The sequence below is a fragment of the Grampus griseus genome (genome assembly GCF_964374135.1).
Source record: "Grampus griseus genome assembly, chromosome: 10".
Lineage (NCBI taxonomy): Eukaryota > Metazoa > Chordata > Mammalia > Artiodactyla > Delphinidae > Grampus > Grampus griseus.
In genome coordinates, this window is record NC_139004.1 from 5,120,248 (window position 1) to 5,140,320 (window position 20,073).

A 20,073-nucleotide genomic window follows, 5' to 3' on the forward strand; every position below is an offset into this window, starting at 1 on the left:
CATTTTTCTAATTTTACTACTCATTTAAGTACCCTAAATAACACATATCAAGTTCCCAGACTTTCTCATTTTGTGACACCTTAAAGTCTGTAATTTTTTCACAGCACCCCTAGACCAAAAGAAATACTTAACAGTTCCATTTATTAAGTAGTTAAGCTCAAACAACTTAACTATTTTTCCTAACAACTTAGTAGCTGTTTAAAAATACACATAAGCTGAAAGAGAAAAATATTTTATTTCATTCTTAAACAACCAAACTTGCCTGCTAGTTGGGTACACGACTAAGCACAGCACAATGTCTCAAACCTTGGAATTAAGCTGGAATCCAACCCTCACTTCCGACTTCACATTCATTTTCAGGAAGTACTTGCTTTCTATCACAGCAACCTCCAAAAACCCATCTTTGCAAACAAGGCAGTATAGAAAGGATTATAGTATGGTTTTTATACTGAAATAGTGAACTATCTTAAGCTAGTAGCTTGTGGGGTCCAACAGATGTCCAGTATCACTGTTTTCTTCAAATTTCAAAATATCCTGCAGCACCCTGGGCAAATTGTGGGTATATACACCATTATTTTGTTTTAAATTTTTATATAAATAACATATTTTATATATATCCATATAAATGTCTATTTCACTTAAATTTTTGCTTTTCAGACTTAGCCATGTAAATACATGTAGATCTAGTTCATTCTAAAGGATTACACTTTATTCCCTTTCTGTTAGATATTTGTTTCTAATTTTGCTATTAAAAACAGCACTGCAGTAAACATCTTTATACACATTTCCTTGTACACTAATTTAAGAATTTTGGGGGGTTCCCTGGTGGCGCAGTGGTTAAGAATCCGCCTGCCAATGCAGGAGACACAGGTTTGAACCCTGGTCTGGGAAGGTCCCACATGCCGCGGAGCAACTAAGCCCATGTGCCAAAACTACTGAGCCTGAGCTCTACAGCCTGCAAGCCACAACTACTAAGCCCGTGCCTAGAGCCCGTGCTCCGCAACAAGAGAAGCCACCGCAATGAGAAGTGTGCGCACCGCAACGAAGAGTAGCCCCCGCTTGCCACAACTAGAGAAAGCCCGCGCACAGCAACAAAGATATACAAACAAAAAGCTGTTTTCCGTTTCCCTCCTCATATTAAGAAGGCAACAAAGTTCACTACCCTAAATTTTAAAATATCATTTGTGAAGTCATTGGAAAAATATAAAATTAGTCTGAGTATGTTACAAAGTCATGATAACTTTGCATGGTAATAAATACTAATTTGGACAAAAAGAAGTCAGTATGTGTGGCTACCATCCAGTGATTCCCTAAAAGGTTTGGGACCCAGAAGGTGAAGGGATCTCTCAATTAATCAAAAGATATTTACAAAATATTATCGAGACCTATTAGGGTCCACAAAACACTGTATTTCTACTTACCTGATACTTTCTATTCTAATACCTCATTATCAAGTCAAATCCAACACTGAACATCAGTTTTCCCTCCCTTCCCTATGCCACACTTATTCTCTCAGGCACTTGGGTTTGAAAACCAGGAAACATCTTTGGCATCCTTCTACCTCATCACCCATGGGCTACTCAGTTACCAAGTCCTGTCCAATTCTCCTTTAAAAAACGTTCTTCATAACCCATGCTTTCTTTCCCTCCCTACGGCATCATACTGGTCCATATTCTCATGACCTCCTCAGGTCCGTCAGGGGATGGGAGTAGAAAACAGGTCCAAACACAGAGTCCAGATTCTTCTGCTTGACTTCCTAGGTCTTCCATAGCCTGAACCCACATTACCTCTCCAGTCCTCCTCTGCTCAAGTCAGATCAGGCTTCCTTCCCTGCAAATAGATCACGCTCCTTACCATCTCAGTAGTCTGCCCTGGTAAGTGCTTCTCCCTCCTAAAACTTTCCTATCTACCCATTCACCCAGTTTTTAAATTCCTACAACGTCTTTAGTCTAAACTTCCATCTCACAAGTCAGCACCTATTTGTTGACTGTTTTAGTCTTCACCATTCTTTCAAGGGTGTTAGTGTCTGCACTCACATACTATATAGACCTCAGGAGGAGCCCACTTACGGTCTTTCAATATCCCCTACAGCAAACCAACCAGTGTTGTTCAGAGAATATATCGAATAAATCCTGCACTTAAATGATTTATTTCTATTAAAACTTTTCAATCTGCAGCCACTTAACCACTCCCCTGGGGTATTTTATTGAATTACCAAATTAGTAAGTAATTCACCGAGGTTTAACTTTTTCAAACCTGTCATCATTTGCTTAAGGATCAATATAAAAAAAGTCAGGGAGCCAAGCCGGCTGGGCAGGATTGGTGAGAGGCCAGACTTTATGCTTGCCTTTTCCTCTGTCTTCCAAATACATAAATACTGCCTGGGCTGTGGTGAAGGGGGTCTGAAACATCCTTCTTTTGTTTTCCAAATACAAAAAAACCGCCAGGGCCTTATTCCTTCAAAATTTTTTGTTTGCAAACCTAGAACTCCCAATGATAACACTCTTACAACCTTGTTCATATGGCATAATCTACCAATTTCTTTTTTTTTTTTTTAAGTTAGGCTTCCTTTTTTCATCTTTCATTCTGTCCTGACCCGATTTATGCCAGACTGAAAAACAACAACAACGAAAAACTTGTTCCAATGTTTGGACAGATATTCCAGAGACACTCCTAAGCTGTTTTAGAATGGGTGTTAAAAGAGGTGTCACTGGGGGTACTGGCAAAAATTCTCAAATGTTTTTTTTTTGCCTTAAATTTTCAGTCGTATGTCAAATTTTAAACTTCTGAAAAGCAACTGTCTTATTTTCACCTCACAACAACGCAACAAACTTTTCAGGCCGCACAAGTGTGCTCACTTCCAGGGACCATAGTTGCTCGGCTCCACAGTAAGGATTTCGGGCGGCCTCCCTCCGCACTGGGTAACGAGGCAGGGGGAAGAACGCTTTCAACCTTGCCCACGCACGGCTTTTCACACTTCGCAGCGGGGATGCGGCAGCGCTGGAACGTCCCAGTGTGACGTCGGCCCGGCCGCTCCCTCCCCTCGCGGCCGCAACGGCGCCCGCCCGGCTCCCGCGCCCTCTGACCCTCTCGAAGTTTCCATGCGCAGAGCTGGGAGGTTACTCGGTGTGAGACCCCCACGTCCAGCAGCCCCGGGGTAGCTGACGACTCCTTCCAAGGGAGGACACAAAGCGGGGAGCAGACTCGAAAAGCTCCGGAAGGAACAGTCAGCCCAGCCTCGGCGGGGAACGACGGGAACACGAACTGCCCACACACCTCGGGTCCCTCTCGCGTCCTGCGGGACGCGAACTTCCGGCGCTCAGCCCGGCGCGGGGGCGGGGCTTCTGGTGGGAAGACGAATTCCGTTCGGGGCGGGGCTTCCTGTCCGGGTGGCTCGGTTGCTAGGCTTGGAATTCCATCTCCCGCACGTGGCGCGCGCTTTGGGTGCGGGGGCTTCTGAGCGGTTTGCTAGGCGGACGTCACGCGCAGAGGCCGTTGGATCGGCGGATAAAACCGTCCCTGTGCCGTTCCTGCCCCGGCGCAGGGCGAGCGGCTGCTGGTGGCGCTGAGGCTCGGCGCGCTTCCGTCATGGACTACCGGCGGCTGCTGATGAGTCGGGTGGTTCCGGGGCAGTTTGACGACGCCGACTCCTCGGACAGGTAGGCAGCCGTGAGTACACCGACGCTGTGCGCACGGTGCTCGCTCTTCCGCCGCCGCGGTCCCTTTGGGGAGTTGACGCTTGTTTGTGGTTTGGAGGGAGACTGGTAATTCATCACTCGGGGCTCTTTTCACAGCCTTCTGCTGCTTTCTCCATCCCAGCCAGGTCTTTCTGTTCAGGTGCCGGCAGAGTTAATGAAAGCCGCTTGTCTGTCCGGAGAGTCCAGGGTTCCCAGATTGTTAGCATCGCTGAGAGGCAGAGTTGGAGAGAGCGATTGGGTAACAGGTGTTTGAGCTTTAACTACATTTAGCGTTCAAAAAATATTGGAGCACCTATCGTGTGCCTATTTCTGTCTTCGGCGCTAAAGATAGCGATGAACAAGACAAACCAAAGCCCTGCTGCTATTGAGTTCTGCCTTCTACTTGGGAGGGAGGGCACACCATTAGGTACATAGAGATATTTTTTTTAAAAAAACCCAGATGACATATTTACTATGCAAACAATTAAAATCAGTTGATAGACCTAAGTAGTGGCTTTGTTGTAAGGGAAGGGTTAAGTCCAAATCTGGGGACTTACTTGGTGGTCCAGCGGTTAAGACTCCGAGCTCCCAATGCAGGGGACCTGGGTTGGATCCCTGGTCAGGGAACTAGATCCTGCATGCTGCAACTAACGATCCTGCGCGCAGCAACAAAGATCCCTCGTGCAGCAACCGAGACCCGGTGCAGCCAAAATGAGTGAATGAATAAATAAATAGTCCAGATCTAACGGACTCAGGAAGAGCAGCAGGAACAGCAATTCAGGACAGGGGACAGCAGGCGCAGAGGCCCTACGGTGGGATCCCTTTTGGCTGTGAAAGGAAGATCTAGAAGCCATTGTGCCTAGAGCACAGTGCATGTAGTTGAGGAGATTGGTTGGTAATGATACAGAAGTGAGAAGGGGCCAGAGCATGAAGAGCGTTACAAGTGATGGTAAGGTTTTGAGATATTATTCTAGGTCTTATAGAAAGCCACAGGAGGGCTTTTAGCAGGGCAGTGACATCACCTGATGTATGATTTAAAGGAATCATTCTGCTCTGGAGGAGATGGTTTTGGAGGGCAAAGGTGGACACAGTTCAAAAGTACTCAGGTAATTGAGTTCAAAGATGATGGGATCAAGCTAGGGATGTTTTGGAGGGCGAAGGGACAGGGTGTAACGGTAGGTTAGATGTGAAGTGAGAGGCAAAAGGAATTAAGGATAACTCCTACTTGAAAGCAAAATGAAACATAGAGTTCATCTTGGAATTCCAAGAAAATGGTTTTTACTTTATAGTAAGGATTCACTACACATAGATTTTATTAATTTCAGTAAATATAGATTGATCACTTTCTGTGCGTCAGATCTTTTTTTTTTAAAGCACATTCTCTGCATTCAAAGACCTTATTCTTTTTTATTATTGTTATTAATTAATTTATTTTTGCAAGGTTGGGTCTTCGTTTCTGTGCGAGGGCTTTCTCTAATTGTGGCAAGTGGGGGCTACTCTTCATCGTGGTGCGTGGGCCTCTCACTATCGTGGCCTCTCTTGCTGGGGAGCACAGGCTCCAGACGCGCAGGCTCAGTACTTGTGGCTCACGGGCCTAGTTGCTCCGCGGCATGTGGGAGCCTCCCAGACCAGGGCTCGAACCCGTGTCCCCTGCATTAGCAGGCAGATTCTCAACCACTGCGCCACCAGGGAAGCCCTGTCAGATCTCTTGTTAGTGGATCGTGATACCTTGGTAAATACTCCCCTGAATGACACAGAACTTGCACTCTACCAGGGGAAGCATATCGAATAATTAGACAAATTATTTGTATTAGATTTAGGTAAGTAGTACAAAGGAGAAGTGGGTAAAGAACAGGGCAGACTTTCCTGAGCAAAGATAGCAGGTCAATACTGGAAGGATACGTAGGATTTAGCCAGAGAAATGAGAAGGGCATCCAGAACTACGTTTTCAGATGAGCGTACAGAAGACCTTAGGAACTAAGTTAAGTGGGCAGAAGAAACACAGCCAGTGTGGCTGGTGAGTAGTTAACGGTCATGAGTGTACACTAGACACTGTGAAGATAGAAACCGGCGGATTTTGCCCACTCCTGGGACTCTGGAGACATTTTTGTTTGTCATAGCTGGCGGGGCGGGGTGGGGGGGGGCGGTGCGCTGGTGGCGTCTGGAAGGCAGGGACCAGAGATGCTGCTGAACATCCTTGAGGCACAGGACAACCGCCCTCAACAAGGGATTGTCCAGCCGAGGGGGGGAAGCCGTGGTACAAATGAAGGTATAGCTTTATCATGCCGCTCTAGGTTATTGGCAATTGAAGGATCGACTTCTGGATTGTGTTTATGAAATCCTAGTCAACAACAGGGGTTTACTGATTATTTGTTCTCTTCCCACCCATATCCGTGGAGATTTGGAGCCCTCTAAGCCATGGCTAGTTAATGAGTCAGGATCGATCATCTGAATTTACTTAAACCACTGTCTGCCTGTGTTTAATCTGGTAAGGCATATCATCATGTGTTTTATGTGGTTTCTGTACTCGTTCTCCACCTGAGGGCTCAAAACTGGTAGTACTGCCTCTGGAGTCTGACCTGCAGACATGTTGTGTTTGGTGTGCACAGTGGTTTGTTCAAATTGAATATACCAGGTAAGTGGGAGATTTTACCCAAAAACCCAGAGATCTGGCTTCTCTTGAAAAACTAAGAAGATACAGTAACACTCGTCTGAATTCTCACGTGGCATAAAAAGACCCTGTTAGTTGTGCTCCCTTTACTCTGGGCCAGTTCTCTGGGTTTGACAGTGTCCGCTTCTCCTCTTTAATTATACCCAGCTTTCTTCTCTCATTTGTGCTGCTTCTCTTCACCGTCCTTCCCTTCATGAGCAAGGGTGATTTGAAGTTCTTTGTGTAACACAAGTCTCGATACGGCTCCTTTTGTTGCAGAATGATAATTGAGTTCAAGGTAAGGCTTGAAATAAGGCTTTCGACTTATTCCCAAGTTTGGTCAGAAAGTTTCCCCCACCCCCTCTTAAAGCAGCTCTGTGAATGGTTTTTCCTGAAGTTCAGGTCTGGTGTACACATCAGAGTTAGTTCATTCAGCAGAGAAGATAATAATATAAATTCTAACTTCATTAAGGCAGGGGTGGATTTAACCACCTTATGTACTTCTTCCGTGGTAGGACCTGGAGAATAAGTGAACAGCTGGAACAGAAACCTGAGAAACAGGAGAACTTGGTGTTACGTTTGAGTTTATTGGGAGATGTTGTAAGGGAACCTTTTAGATTTATTGGTATAGGTGTAGCCTACTATATCATAAATAAATACATATGCAAGTCCAATTAGAGTATGTGTAAACATGCCAAAACATTGTTATTTCCAGTGAAAACATTGACTTGAAGACTGTCAAAGAGGAAGGTGATATTCTGTTTGAAGACCTTCAGAATAACGTGGATGAGAAGATGGGTGAAGGTGAGATGGAAAGGGAGGAAGAGGAGGATTATGACGACGATGATGACTGGGACTACGATGATGGATTTGGAAAACTGGTCAGGTGCTCAGCCTCAGGTGGAGGGAGTAACCTGCAGGTATCTGATGAACCATCCTGTACATCTTTGCATTGTTTGCTTATGTCTTCTTTTTTTTTTTTTTGCGGTACACGGGCCTCTCACTGTTGTGGCCTCTCCCGTTGTGGAGCACAGGCTCCGGACGCGCCGGCTCAGTGCCATGGCTCATGGGCCCAGCCGCTCCGCGGCATGTGGGATCTTCCCGGACCGGGGCACAAACCCGTGCCCCCTGCATCAGCAGGCAGATTCTCAACCACTGCGCCACCAGGGAAGCCCTATGTCTTCTTTTTTAAAAGGACTTTTTGTGGTTCTAGAATTGAGTAACTGTAAGGTTTTCACCAGGTTATATTGCACCATAGCCCTAGCCTTTACTGGTTTTCATTCTTCATCCTTTCCATATTTATGATAATGATGTACATTTGTTCTATAATCAGTAAATTTAAAAAGTTATTTAAATTGTCATAAGATAATGAACCTAAAAATCTGCCTGGGAAAAGACACAAAAAGGCAGATTACTACAAATGGTTAGGAAACAGAGAAAAACTTCAGCTTAATTAGTAATTAAAGAAAAGCAGAGAGTATGTAGAGATTTTTTTCTTTCACTTATGAACTGACAGAGACACAAAATATGTAATTGATGGTCAAATAAATGGGTACAGTTATTTGGAGGATAAATTGGTGTGTGATAAAAGCTTAATAAAATAAGTGCTTTGACTCAACAGTTCTTCTAGGAGGGTCCCAAGACTTTGTTACAAGAATGATCCTGGATTGTTGTTTCTGGCAGAGGAATGTTGGAAACGACCTTGATTCGTCGTTTCCAGTGGGACTGGTTCACACAGCGAGATACTATGTAGCCATAAAGTCTGTTGCCATGGAAAACTGTCTTAATGACATGGAGAAATGTTCCCGATCTGCCATCTTCTACCAAGTGCAGAATGCAGGTTGCCAAGCCGCATAGAGCCTGCCCCTCAAACTGCAAGGACTAAGTGTTGGGAATGTGCAGAACCAGAGGGTCCAGATGGTGCATCTTCCTGGAACATAAAGGTTCCTGGAGCATGAAGATGGGGTGGGGGGAAGCAGAACTATTTCTTTGAAAATTAAAACAGCTATATCGTGGCCTAGAATGCATACGTTCTTGAATAACCAAAGAAATTTCACACTTACATGCGGTATTGCTTTGGCAACTCCTTCACTGATTCATTGGTGAGACTGAGCAATTTCAACATAGAGTGGAATTTCTTTTAATAAAGCTAGGGGGAAAAATATATATGCTTAAATGTTAACTGTTAATCTTTGGGCACTGGGCTTATAGGTAATTAAAAATTTACCTGTGGTTTCTACTGTGAACATGTATTATTTTAAGTTATATTTAATAGAAAACAAATTTTAAGTTCCCTGTAAATAAGAAACTACTCAGCCTCCAAGTTCACGCTTAGATACCAGGATTGAATCAGTCCTTGTGACAGGCCCTTTTTTTTTTTTTTGCGGTACGCGGGCCTCTCACTGTTGTGGCCTCTCCCGTTGCGGGGCACAGGCTCCGGAAGTGCAGGTTCAGCGGCCATGGCTCACGGGCCCAGCCGCTCCGCGGCATGTGGGATCTTCCCGGACCGGGGCACGAACCTGTATCCCCTGCATCGGCAGGCGGACTCTCAACAACTGCGCCACCAGGGAAGCCCAATGACAGGCCCTTTTAATCTCTGTTCTCTTATTTACAGGTTCTGGATATTGTCTCCCCTCTCTTCCCTTTTTTCCCCATTACTTCAGTTTGTGCATTGCACCAGTCTAAGTGCTAAGCCTTGTACTTAATCTTTCCCTCTCTTGAGACACTAAGCCCAAAATGAAATTCCTGGAACCAGTTTAACGTTGGTCTTAGCTCTTTATTATACACTTGGGGGTAAATGAACATTTTCACATTTTAAATCTAGAAACCAGTCAAATTAGAAAAATGCGTTTAATTTTAATTTGTTATTTATAATAATGAAAAATATGTTGTAGAGAGGCTAGAAACAAAAGCAAAAATGCAGATTATATAGACTTTATTTTAGCCAGTGACTTTGTCCTATTTCAAATGCCTTTTTTAAAAAAACAAATTTTTTTTTATTTACTTTATTTATTTTTGGCTGCATTGGGTCTTCGTTGCTGCACGCGGTCTTTTCTCTAGTTGCGGCGAGCGGGGGCTACTCTTCGTTGTGGTGTGCGGGCTTATTTCTGTGGCTTCTCATTGCAGAGCACGGGCTCTAGGCGCACGGACTTCAGTGGTTGTGGCTCGTAGGCTCTAGAGCGCAGGCTCAGTAGTTGTGGCGCACAGGCTGAGTTGCTCTCCGGCATGTGGGATCTTCCTGGACCAGGGCTCGAACCCTTGTCTCTCCTGCATTGGCAGGTGGATTCTTAACCACTGTGCCACCAGGGAAACCCTCAAATGTCTTTTTAAAAAACTTCTTGGGCAAATTTGATTGATCCTTCCCTTCCCTTATGGTACTCCCCTAAGTATTGATACTTTAATAGTTAACTATGGGACTTCCTTGGTGGCGCAGTGGTTAAGAATCCATCTGCCAATGCAGGGGATCTGGGTTTGATCCCTGGTCAGGGAAGATCCCACATGCCCATGCGCCACAACTACTGAGCCTGTGCTCTAGAACCCGCAAGCCACAACTACTGAGCTCACGTGCCACAACTACTGAAGCCTGCGTGCCTAGAGCCTGTGCTCCACAACAAGAGAAGCCACCACAGTGAGTCCACGCACTGCAACAAAGAGTAGCCCTGCTCACCGCAACTAGAGAAAGCCGCCATGCAGCAACAAAGACCCAACGCAGCCATAAATTAATTAATTAACTAATTAATTAACTAATTAATACTAAGGGAGAAAACGTTATGAACCTTAGGCTTGTACTTATAATTAGAGCTTTAGTCTCTGGAACTCATTTCTTCCAGGCAAATCGACAGACTCCCAGTTGCAATTCAGCCAAAATGTCTACTCCATCAGACAAGGTCTTACGGAAATTTGAGAATAAAATTAATCTAGGTGAGTTTTTAAGATACATTTCCTCACTGGGCTATGAGAAAATTCTTCAAAAACCACAAAGTGTTATAAAATTTTATTAGATTAGGCAATGGATATATTCTGTGTTACTGACTAAATACCAATGCTTAGAGAAAATTAAAAACTTAGTCATTTAAAAACATGGCTTCAAGGAAAGACTTTAACTTATACATTTTTAGTTGTGTTTTCTCTCCTGTTGTAGAAATACGAAGTTACAGATACCCATTCAAGTTATTGTCTGTTTTGTATTAGATTTTGTAGTAAGATTATCTCGTAGTAGGATGTTGAAAACACTAGGTATAATTACATTTTGTTTTACTCAAAACTTTTTGTGTGGCGTTAATCATTTAGTGAGCTATTGAAAGCGAGGAATCAGAATGTGGATTTGAAGCCACTTGGGAAATGCAGGGTCATCTTTCTCTCGTAGACGCTGACTATTACAGACCTGGTACAGCATCTCTCATATCTCATCTTGCCTATCATAGGCCCATAATTTGAAATGAAACTGACATTTTTAGAATTAACTTGGAATACAGGCAGTTATATTATCTATGTTAGTCGTACAAAACATTAAAAAAATGTCTGAAATTCAACATACGCAGGTAAAGTAGTTTTGAGAGATTTCTGGATCTAGATTCTTATGGCTCAGAAATGACGGCTGTGGTGATGAAAGTGACAACTCTTGATAGTAAGGAAGCACAGCTTAGCGCTTGCCCTTAAAAACATTAAACACTTTTTTCATTACTACAATAGATACTACGTATAATAAAATATTTAGAAAATGGAGAAGGCGGAAAGTATGCTAGTCAGAAACTTTTGTCTTACATGTTGTTTATGTTGTGGGTTTTTTTTGTTTTTTTTAGAAAAACTAAACGTTACTGATTCTGTCATAAACAAAGTCACGGGAAAGTTTAGACAAAAGGAAGCAGATATGTAAGTAATACTTCAAGTATATAAAATAAATAAATAAATAAAACTAAACCTGGCTGGTAGGAACTAATTCTAGACAAAGTAGTAGCATCTTTGTCATAATTCTTTTGCAAAGGATGTTCCTTTGTGTACCTGAACCAATTCTTTTTTTTTTATTTTTTTAAGTTTAAATGAGGGTATCCTATGCCGTTCTAGGTTGAAAATATTAAATGAGTTTTCTTAAGAAATCTGTGCTAAAAGTATAATCTTGTGAAATTCACAAATGTGCTCTCAGGAGGGGAACAGTGTTTGTACATTACAGTTTGAACTAGAATGTTAGAGTATAAAAATGTTCCCTTTTTAGAACTTATTAAGAATTGTTCCCTTCCATGGAATATTTTTAAAAATGTAAGGGCAGATTTAAAACTAAACTAAATAGTGATACAACAGAGAACAGTTTTCATTTACAACTCTGTTCCCAAAGCCAAATGTTTAAGATCTGGCTAACCTCCTATTGCCAATGGCTCTAAGGCATTAACAATATATTATAGAAAGTGACACTAAGATCATATAAATGGCAGTGTTAGAACTGAACTTAAAAACCAGTTTTCTTCTAGTTTATTGTTATGCCCAAGGGATACCAGCTTTTTGAGAAACAGCATTTCCTATTTCATTCAAGTGTCTGTTTGAATCTTTGTTAATAGTTTAGGTTAGTCTGTGAATTGAGTCACTTAGTGTGAGCCGAAGCCATCAGAGCCTGCGTTTTAATGCAGTAACTGTCCTGAAATGATAAAAACTTGTGTTTTTGTAGAAAAGGCCTCTGAAGAGAAAGCCTTGTATATGACTTTAATTCTATACTAATAGAATCATTAAAGGTCTAAGGACAGTAGTTACAGACTTGATGTTTTCTTTTTTCCAACATGGTTCACTTTATCCCACTGCTCTACTTATTTAATGCTTCTGAAACATGGATGGCGTTGTTTTTTTCTTACTGCAGATACGCTCCTTTTGCCCTAGGGAACGGAACTGCTTATTAAGGGGAAATGAAGTTTCACAAAGTGATGAAACTATGATGAGGTCGTGAAGCGTGTTATTGAAGGAACTACCTGCTTAGGAATTTCATGGAACGATGTACATTTAGAAACTTTTGGTTTTGGCTTCTCTGAATTTTGAATGTCGCTTCTGTTTTTTTGGTTCTGCCTTAGGTATCGCATCAAAGATAAGTCGGACAGAGCAACTGTAGAACAGGTACAGTTGAATGTGTTGCAAGCTCTTATTTTGAAGTAGCATTTCTTCTGTCTTTGAGTCGTAATTTGCTTTCATCCTTCCTGCTTAATGCTAATGTCACCTAGAACTGCTTCTATGTAAAATTGCTCCTTGTTTGAGATTAGAGAGCTACATTTTGCTTTATTTCTAATAGGACTATTCATAGAAAAATTAGAATCATGCCCCCCTTCTGTGGCCCTGTGAAGCCACCACGCATGCTTTCATCTTCTGGGGGGAAGCAGAATTGACTGTAAGACCAGAAATCTTTTCTTTTGTCTTAAACAAGGTCTGCAGGGATTTTGTGAGCCTTTCCAGGTGGTGAGTCAGGTATCACCCACAAAGCGTGTGTGTGAGAGAGAGAGAGAGAGGGGGGTAGACAGATAATGCCTTCACATTTTCAATTAGAATCCCTTACCTGGTTTAGAAGTTATGCTTGTTTTATTCTTTATTCACGAATGGGGAAAAATCAGCCCCTGATTTTCCCACATGTAGAGGGTTGTAATTGGGTATTAGGATTGGCCCAGATTTTGGTTGTGAAGAGAGTGATAAAAGAGGTCAGAACGTTGCTTCTGCTGCCTGCCACGCTCCCCGACCCGTACATATATGCACACACACGTTTCGAATAGTAGCCTCTTCGCCCAACAGGTTCTTGGTTTAAGACACAAGCACGCATTCTCTCCACCTCCATCCCAAGGGAGTCACACCCAACCTGAGCTCCAACCCATTTGTGCAAATGAGGAATTCCACCCTCAGTCTGGCAGGAGCAGGCCAGGTCTGGGATCTGTGTCTTTGTTTTCCTCTGATTTGTTTATTTTGTGTATTTTGTGACTGAGAACGAAGTGTGGTCCAACTCAGAGAGATGAGGCAGCTTTCATTTTCGAAGACCCTGAAATCCTTTTTCTCTTGGGAAATTAATTTTGAACAAGAGCGTATACCTTGAGTCTTAAACTGCCTTTTAAAAATCTGTATTTGTAAGTTGACTTGCCTCTCCTGTGTCTCTTCCCCTATTTTGTTTTCAGCTATTTGGGCCTCTCGCCTGGCTCCCCCGCGATCTTGCAGAAGCCCAGGTCTCTGCACAGATTCCCGCTCACGCAGCTTACTTGCCCTCTGTCTACCCCGCGCGCAGAGGAGCAGCGGCAGTTACTGCCTCTTTACGCACTTTCCTTTCATTCTGCTCCAGTTGCCGTGGTTGTAGTTTGCTGTTAGTCCTCCAGTCTTACAAGGTTGTTTTGTTTCTGTTAACCTTAGGTTTCTTGTGCGTCCACAGCCACCTCGTTGAAGGGTAGGCCCTGAACCATAGTTAGTCCTGGCCACTTTCACTGTCCCCTGCCTGGAGCTGGAGGGCTGCCTGCGCCCAAGGAGCTGCTGGCGCTGGCCCTGGGAATTGCATGTAAATGTGCAGCTGCCTTAGTTTCCTGTGTGAACAGCCTCAGGCTTTAAATTCGTTGCCTTCTGTTTGTTAAAGAGAATTTGAGGGTCCTTTGTACTCAAGATTGACTGCTCTGACTTTGAAGGAGAGCCTTTCCCTGATCTACTCATCTCTAGCAGGGGTCTGCGAACTCTTTCTTTAAAGGGCTAAATAATAAATACTTTAGGCATTGTGGGCTACAATTTTTTTAATAATTTTTTTTTAACTTATTTATTTTTGGCTGCGTTGGGTCTTCGTTGCTGCGCGTGGGCTTTCCCTAGTTGCGGCGAGCAGGGACCACTCTTCATTGCAGGGGCTTCTCTTTGTTGTGGAGCACAGGCTCCAGGCGCCAGGGCTTCAGTAGCTGTGGCACGCGGGCTCAGTAGTTGTGGCTCCCGGGTTTAGATGTGGGATCTTCCCAGACCAGGGCTTGAACTGTGTGTCCCCTGCATTGGTAAGCGGATTCTTAACCACTGTGCCACCAGGGAAGTCCCTTTAATAAATATTTTTAAAATTAAAAACCATTTTCAGCTTTCAGGCTATAGAAAAACAGGCTGTGGCTGATTTGACTTGTGAACTGTAGGATGCTGGTTGCCGCTTTAAAGCTTCTTATCCAGTGCGGCCGCCATGGAGCTTGTGTGGTGCGGCTAGCATGACTTGCAACGTGCTAGAAATGCACACGCACACCAGGTTTTGAAGGGTTTGTGTAAAAAACAGAGTGTTAAATCTCTCCCTAATAACTTTTTATATTGATTACATATTGAAATGATAACGTTTCAGATGTATTGGGTTAGATAAAATCGATTCAGATTAATTTCACCTGTTTACCGAGGACTGGAAAAGACAATTTCCTCTGGTTTGATTGTATTTCTGTTAGCTAACATTGGTCTAGAGTCAGTTTCAGCTCCTCTTGGACTTGGTAGCCTTTGATTGCACGACTGAATGAACTTGCTGGTTTCTTGCCTCTTTGGTTCCTTTGGTCTCACCTCACATTTTATTCACTAAAACGGAGAGTGAACAAAAGCACCGCCACAGTGACTCTTCTTTAGTGGAGCAGGATTGCATAGAGCCTTTGCTCTTCAGCCTCTTGTCTAGCGCTTCGGTGAGAAATATTTGGTACTCCCTGAACTTCTTATTTCTTGCATTTCTTTTCAGGTGTTGGATCCCAGAACACGGATGATATTGTTCAAGATGTTGATGAGAGGAGTCATCTCAGAGATCAATGGCTGCATTAGCACCGGAAAAGAAGTGAGCAATTCTTGGGATGCCTGATGCTTCCATGTTAGTTTTCTGATTTCAGATACCAGATGAAACTAAGGCACTTAGTAAATAAATCGTGCCTTTAAAAAGAAAAGAAAAAAAAAACCCATATACAAGCCAGGATAGATTAATTAGTGCCATTTCTTAAAAATGGCTTTATTACGTGCTATGTAAAATAGATAACTAATAAGGACCTGCTGTATGGCACAGGGAACTCTACTCAATACTCTGTAATGGCCTATATGGGAAAAGAATCTAAAAAAGTGAATATATGTATATGTATAACTAAATCAATTTGCTGTACAGTAGAAACCAACACAACATTGTAAATCAACTATACTCCAATAAAAATTTTTTTAAAATGGCTTTATTAATGTTTATGGAGGGGTAGGAAGTTGTGCATGTATGGACTTTGGTCCTGGGTCATGGAGTCCATCCAGGTGTGCCCAGCAGTGAGTTCAGATGGTCAGACGGTTACTGCTGGGACAGGGGGTCATGGTCTAGTTTCTGTTAGCCAAGAAATGTCCTTCTCATTGTTTTCTTTATGTATGGCATGCTGCTTTTCTATTAGCAACTCATTCTGTGGGAAGCAGTTCTCAGTAAAATTCATTTTATAAATCATGAGATGTAAGAATGTCTTCAGATATTTTCCACGTACTTGAAGTACAAAAATGTTTGAAACCACTTCTCACGTGTATGTATGTATGTATGTATGTGTATATTTATTTATTTAATTTGAATACCTATTTTTTTCAATTAATTTATTTTTTATTGAAGTCTAGTTGATTTTCAGTGTTGTCCTAGTTTCAGGTGTACAGCAGATTCAGTTATATATATACACATACACACATATATTTATATATATTTTTATAAATATACTTTTTCAGTTTCTTTTCCCATATAGGGTATTAAAAATATCGAGTAGAGTTCCCTGTGCTCTACAGTAGGTCCTTGTTGGTTATCTGTTTTATATATAGTAGTGTGTATCTGTTAATCCCAAATTCCTGATTTATCCCCCTCTTCCCCACCTTTCCCCTTTGGTAACCGTAAGTTTGTTTTCTGTGTCTGTCTCACGTGTGTTTAAATTGGCCTTTACTATACATGTAAGTTGGAGGTATACTTACTGTACCTTTTGGTGTGATGTTTTATATTTTAATTCACATATTCAAAAGAGGATGGTGTTCCTTATGCACAGAATTTCAGTTCACTTGACTTTTTTTTTTTTAACCTTTGAGGATAGACTCAAATAGATTGCAAAAGTAAAATACTACGTATAGTTATTTAACACAAACTTAAGTTTCTTTGTTTTTGACTTAAAATAGGCTAATGTATATCATGCTCGCACAGCAAACGGAGAGAGCAGAGCAATCAAAATTTATAAAACTTCTATTTTGGTGTTCAAAGACCGGGATAAGTATGTCAGTGGGGAATTCAGGTGAGCTCAGGGTTCTTTTTCTTCTTCCCCAGGTGACTTGATTTCTGTATCCTAAAAATAAAAACTAGAATAATGGAATGATTGAAATAGCAAATATTTTTCTCATTCAAGGTTTCGTCACGGCTACTGTAAAGGCAACCCCAGAAAAATGGTGAAAACGTGGGCAGAAAAGGAAATGAGGAACTTAATCAGGTGACTGTCCGGGGTGTGTGTGTCTGTGCTGTGTCTGCATGTCAGCCTCAGAGCTTTCCTCCCAGCAGGGCCTGGTGTGGTTCTGTCCAAAGGTAGGGTCTCGCAGAGCCCCGTTAGGTCTGCAGAGGTGAGCAGAGGAAATGCATTTCCAAGCGAATGGGAGCTACCTTCTCTCTCCTGTTTTACGAACCCATTACAGGAGAATTGTGCCCCGACTTACATTTATTCTGCAAGGCTGGGTCACGTGAAAAGCCTTGGGAGCCGGGTGAAAAGGTTTAGAATTTATACTGAGGATGATAAAGAGCCGTTACAGGATTTGAAGCAGGGAAGTGACACAGTCAGGTGGTGAGAATAACGTGTCATTTTTTTTTGTAGGTGTTGGAGTTTTAGGCAATTTTGTTAGGCCCTAAGCTCTTTATCGTAGTTTCCTCTCCTTCAGTCCCATTTTGGACACATTTCCATATTCTTTGTTTGCATTGGCACCTTTGTATCAAGTAAAGGCAACTGAGGTCAAGTTTCCTCAATTGAAGTTTTAAATTGGAAGGTTTTTTTCTCCCTTTCAAATATCTTTTACCTTTTATATATGCTATACCTAGGTGCCATACGCTGGATATTGTAGCAGTATTCAGCAAAGGTCACTTGTTTTGGAAGTCCTTCTGAAATCTCCTTACGCTCAGTTTGCGACTGGCTATGAGTTCACTATTTTTATTCATCATTGTTGACACTGATCAACTCAAAAGATAATTGCAGACATATCTGCTGTATTTCATCGGTTCTAAGGCGCCCGTTTCTTCACAGTTTGACATCTCTGGCATCGAACTATGCCATGGAGGCTATGGGATGTCCTAGTTGAATTGCTGGTGTTTTGCCATCCTTGGTGACGCGTAACGGTGCCGCTGAAAATCACGGGAGGCCTGGGTGCTGTTTCCTCACGGCACTGCTAGTCTTGTGCACTGCAGCTGTTGTAAGTTGTTTTAGATTAGGTGCGTTAGATGACTTGTTTCAGCTTTTCGTTTATCTGTTTTCATATCACAGGCTAAACACAGCAGAGATCCCGTGCCCAGAACCTATCCTGCTGCGAAGTCATGTTCTCGTCATGAGTTTCATTGGCAAAGACGACATGTGAGTGTGTAGGAGGCCTAATAATTACACGCCCAGAACTGTATTTTTAAGTGCTTTGAATTATCCAACATGTGAATATTTCCCATTTAAATAGCTCCTTGCATCTTGTAATACTTTTAATGACTCTTTCCCACTCTATTAGTGCATAGAGTCACTAATTTGTTCTACTGTTTTTAAGTCCCAAATGCTTCAGAATAACAAAGCTCACCTTGTTTTTTGGGGAATGTCTCGTACAGTCAGCTGGAAAAGCATCTGTTTGTGGACAGCTTTTTATTGATAGAACCGTATCTCTGGAGCGAAGCACATTGTTCAATGATGATTGGTAGAAGAAAAGAACGGGTAACAATGTTAGGAAGCAAGAAGACTTGTTCTGGGTCCGTTTATCTGAGTTCACTTTATTTTTGTTCAAGGCCAGCGCCGCTCTTGAAAAACGTCCAGTTATCAGAATCCAAGGCTCGGGAGTTGTATGCGCAGGTGATCGAGTACATGAGGAGAATGTACCAGGACGCCAGGCTCGTGCACGCGGATCTCAGTGAATTCAACATGCTGTGAGTGTGTGGCCCACGCGCACCTCCCAGCAGTCACCTCGTGTCCTTTGGGGAAATGAACTAAGTCCCCGTCCAAGAAGTCCTGCTAAATTCCCCAGTGGTAGAGTTGGCTTCCACAGGGTCACAGGATAGGATGTGTTCCCTGCCTTTGGTGGCCTTAGTCACAGAACTGACCACTCTGATCGTTAGCAGAGCTAAAGGACTTGGGAAATCGTCTCAGTTTTCATCTCTTGTTAGTCAAAGTGGCTCTTCTTACCCACCTCATTCATTTTATTAGTTATTTCCATTGCTACTAAAGTAGAAATGTTTAAACGAGAGTGTGGGCGAGCCGTGGTGCGCCCTAGCCCCGCGTGCCCGGCCCTCATGCCAGCCTGGAGGCAGCGTGCAGCTCACCCCCGGCGCACCTGGCCCGCAGGTACCAGGGCGGAGGCGTGTGCATCATTGACGTTTCTCAGTCCGTGGAGCATGACCACCCGCACGCCTTGGAGTTCTTGAGGAAGGACTGCGCCAACGTCAACGGTGAGTGGACACTGGGATTGTCCCGCAACTTGTTTGCGCCGGTGCTTTTCACTCTGGTAAACCGTTGATAGAGAATCTTGGCACTAAATCGTTTGCTGCAGTGATACTGACGCCAGTGTGGGTCATGGGGTATTTTTATCTCTTTGTTTTTCTATGAAGGGGTTGGATTAACAACCTCTTCCCTCGCAAAGCTCTCACGAATGTCTTCCCGTGACAGGTTTCTTTCTGAAGCACGGGGTCGCCGTGATGACTGTGCGAGAGCTCTTTGAATTCGTCACGGATCCATCAGTTACACACGAGAACGTGGACGCGTATCTGGCAAAGGTGAGGTGGGGCCAGGACGGGAGGAACAGACAATAGCGGTAGCGATTGCACTTCTGAGGGACTCAGGGCTATTAGGCATGACTTTTATTCATCATGACAGCTTCCAGAGACTGTCTCCTGATTTCACAGATGGGGAATCAAGCTGTAGTAAAAAGCCGTTGGTAAAGCCAGGTTTCTTGACTTTAACCATCAGCAAGATACACAGGCTGTCAAATTTGTGAATGTATAGTAAGAAACCTGTTCGCTTTGGGTCATTAATTCCTTTCCCTTGTTTCTCAGAGGCCTTTTTGCATCACAGAACTTTTAAAATTCTGGTAAAATATACACAGCATAAAATTTACCATTTTAACCATCTTTAAGTGTGTGGTTCAGTGGCGTTAAGTACACTGTTGTGTGTCCATTACCACCATCCATCCATGGAACTTTTTGCATCTTGTAAAACAAATTCCGTCCCCGTTAAACACTAACTCGCAGTCCCTCCCTTTCCCAAGCCCCTTCTGCTTTATGTGTATGACACCTACTCTAGGTACCTCGTATAAGTGGACTCATACGGTATTTGTCTTTTTTTGGCTGCCTTATTTCACTGAGCGTAACGCCCTAAAGGTTCATCCGTGGTGTAGCATGACACCGCATCTCCTTCCTTTTGCAGGTTGAATGATCTTCCATTGTGTGTATAGACCACATTTTGTTCATCTGTTCATCCCTTGATGTGTACTTGGGTTGCGTCCACATTTTGGCTGTTGTGAATAACGCTGCTGTGAACATGGGTGTGCAAATATCTCTTCAAGACCCTGCTTTCTGTTCTTTTGGGTGGTTACCTGCAA

General features: G+C 42.9%; 2 protein-coding genes across 4 annotated transcripts in view; one reads left to right on the forward strand and one right to left on the reverse strand.

Annotated features, from left to right (window-relative positions):
• Positions 1–3,448, reverse strand: part of CAGE1 (cancer antigen 1) — a gene marked incomplete at its 3' end in the record, with an annotated part of 43,795 nt that extends 40,347 nt beyond the window's left edge. Inside the window, exon 1 of the mRNA XM_082663392.1 lies at positions 3,087–3,448. The remainder of the gene's footprint in view (positions 1–3,086) is intronic.
• RIOK1 (RIO kinase 1) overlaps positions 3,353–20,073 on the forward strand; it is a 30,439-nt gene continuing 13,718 nt past the window's right edge. The window contains exons 1-12 of one of the 3 annotated variants that reach the window (XM_082663395.1): positions 3,353–3,659; positions 7,043–7,131; positions 10,158–10,248; positions 11,130–11,199; positions 12,381–12,423; positions 15,005–15,097; positions 16,432–16,544; positions 16,656–16,736; positions 17,772–17,858; positions 18,269–18,406; positions 18,822–18,925; positions 19,143–19,249. In XM_082663395.1, coding sequence (XP_082519521.1) covers positions 7,114–7,131; positions 10,158–10,248; positions 11,130–11,199; positions 12,381–12,423; positions 15,005–15,097; positions 16,432–16,544; positions 16,656–16,736; positions 17,772–17,858; positions 18,269–18,406; positions 18,822–18,925; positions 19,143–19,249 — 945 coding nt within the window. In that variant the 5' untranslated portion in view covers positions 3,353–3,659; positions 7,043–7,113. Of the gene's footprint in view, positions 3,660–4,025; positions 4,105–7,042; positions 7,248–10,157; positions 10,249–11,129; positions 11,200–12,380; positions 12,424–15,004; positions 15,098–16,431; positions 16,545–16,655; positions 16,737–17,771; positions 17,859–18,268; positions 18,407–18,821; positions 18,926–19,142; positions 19,250–20,073 lie in introns of those variants that run through there. The other 2 variants (XM_082663396.1, XM_082663394.1) reach the window with 2 other exon arrangements.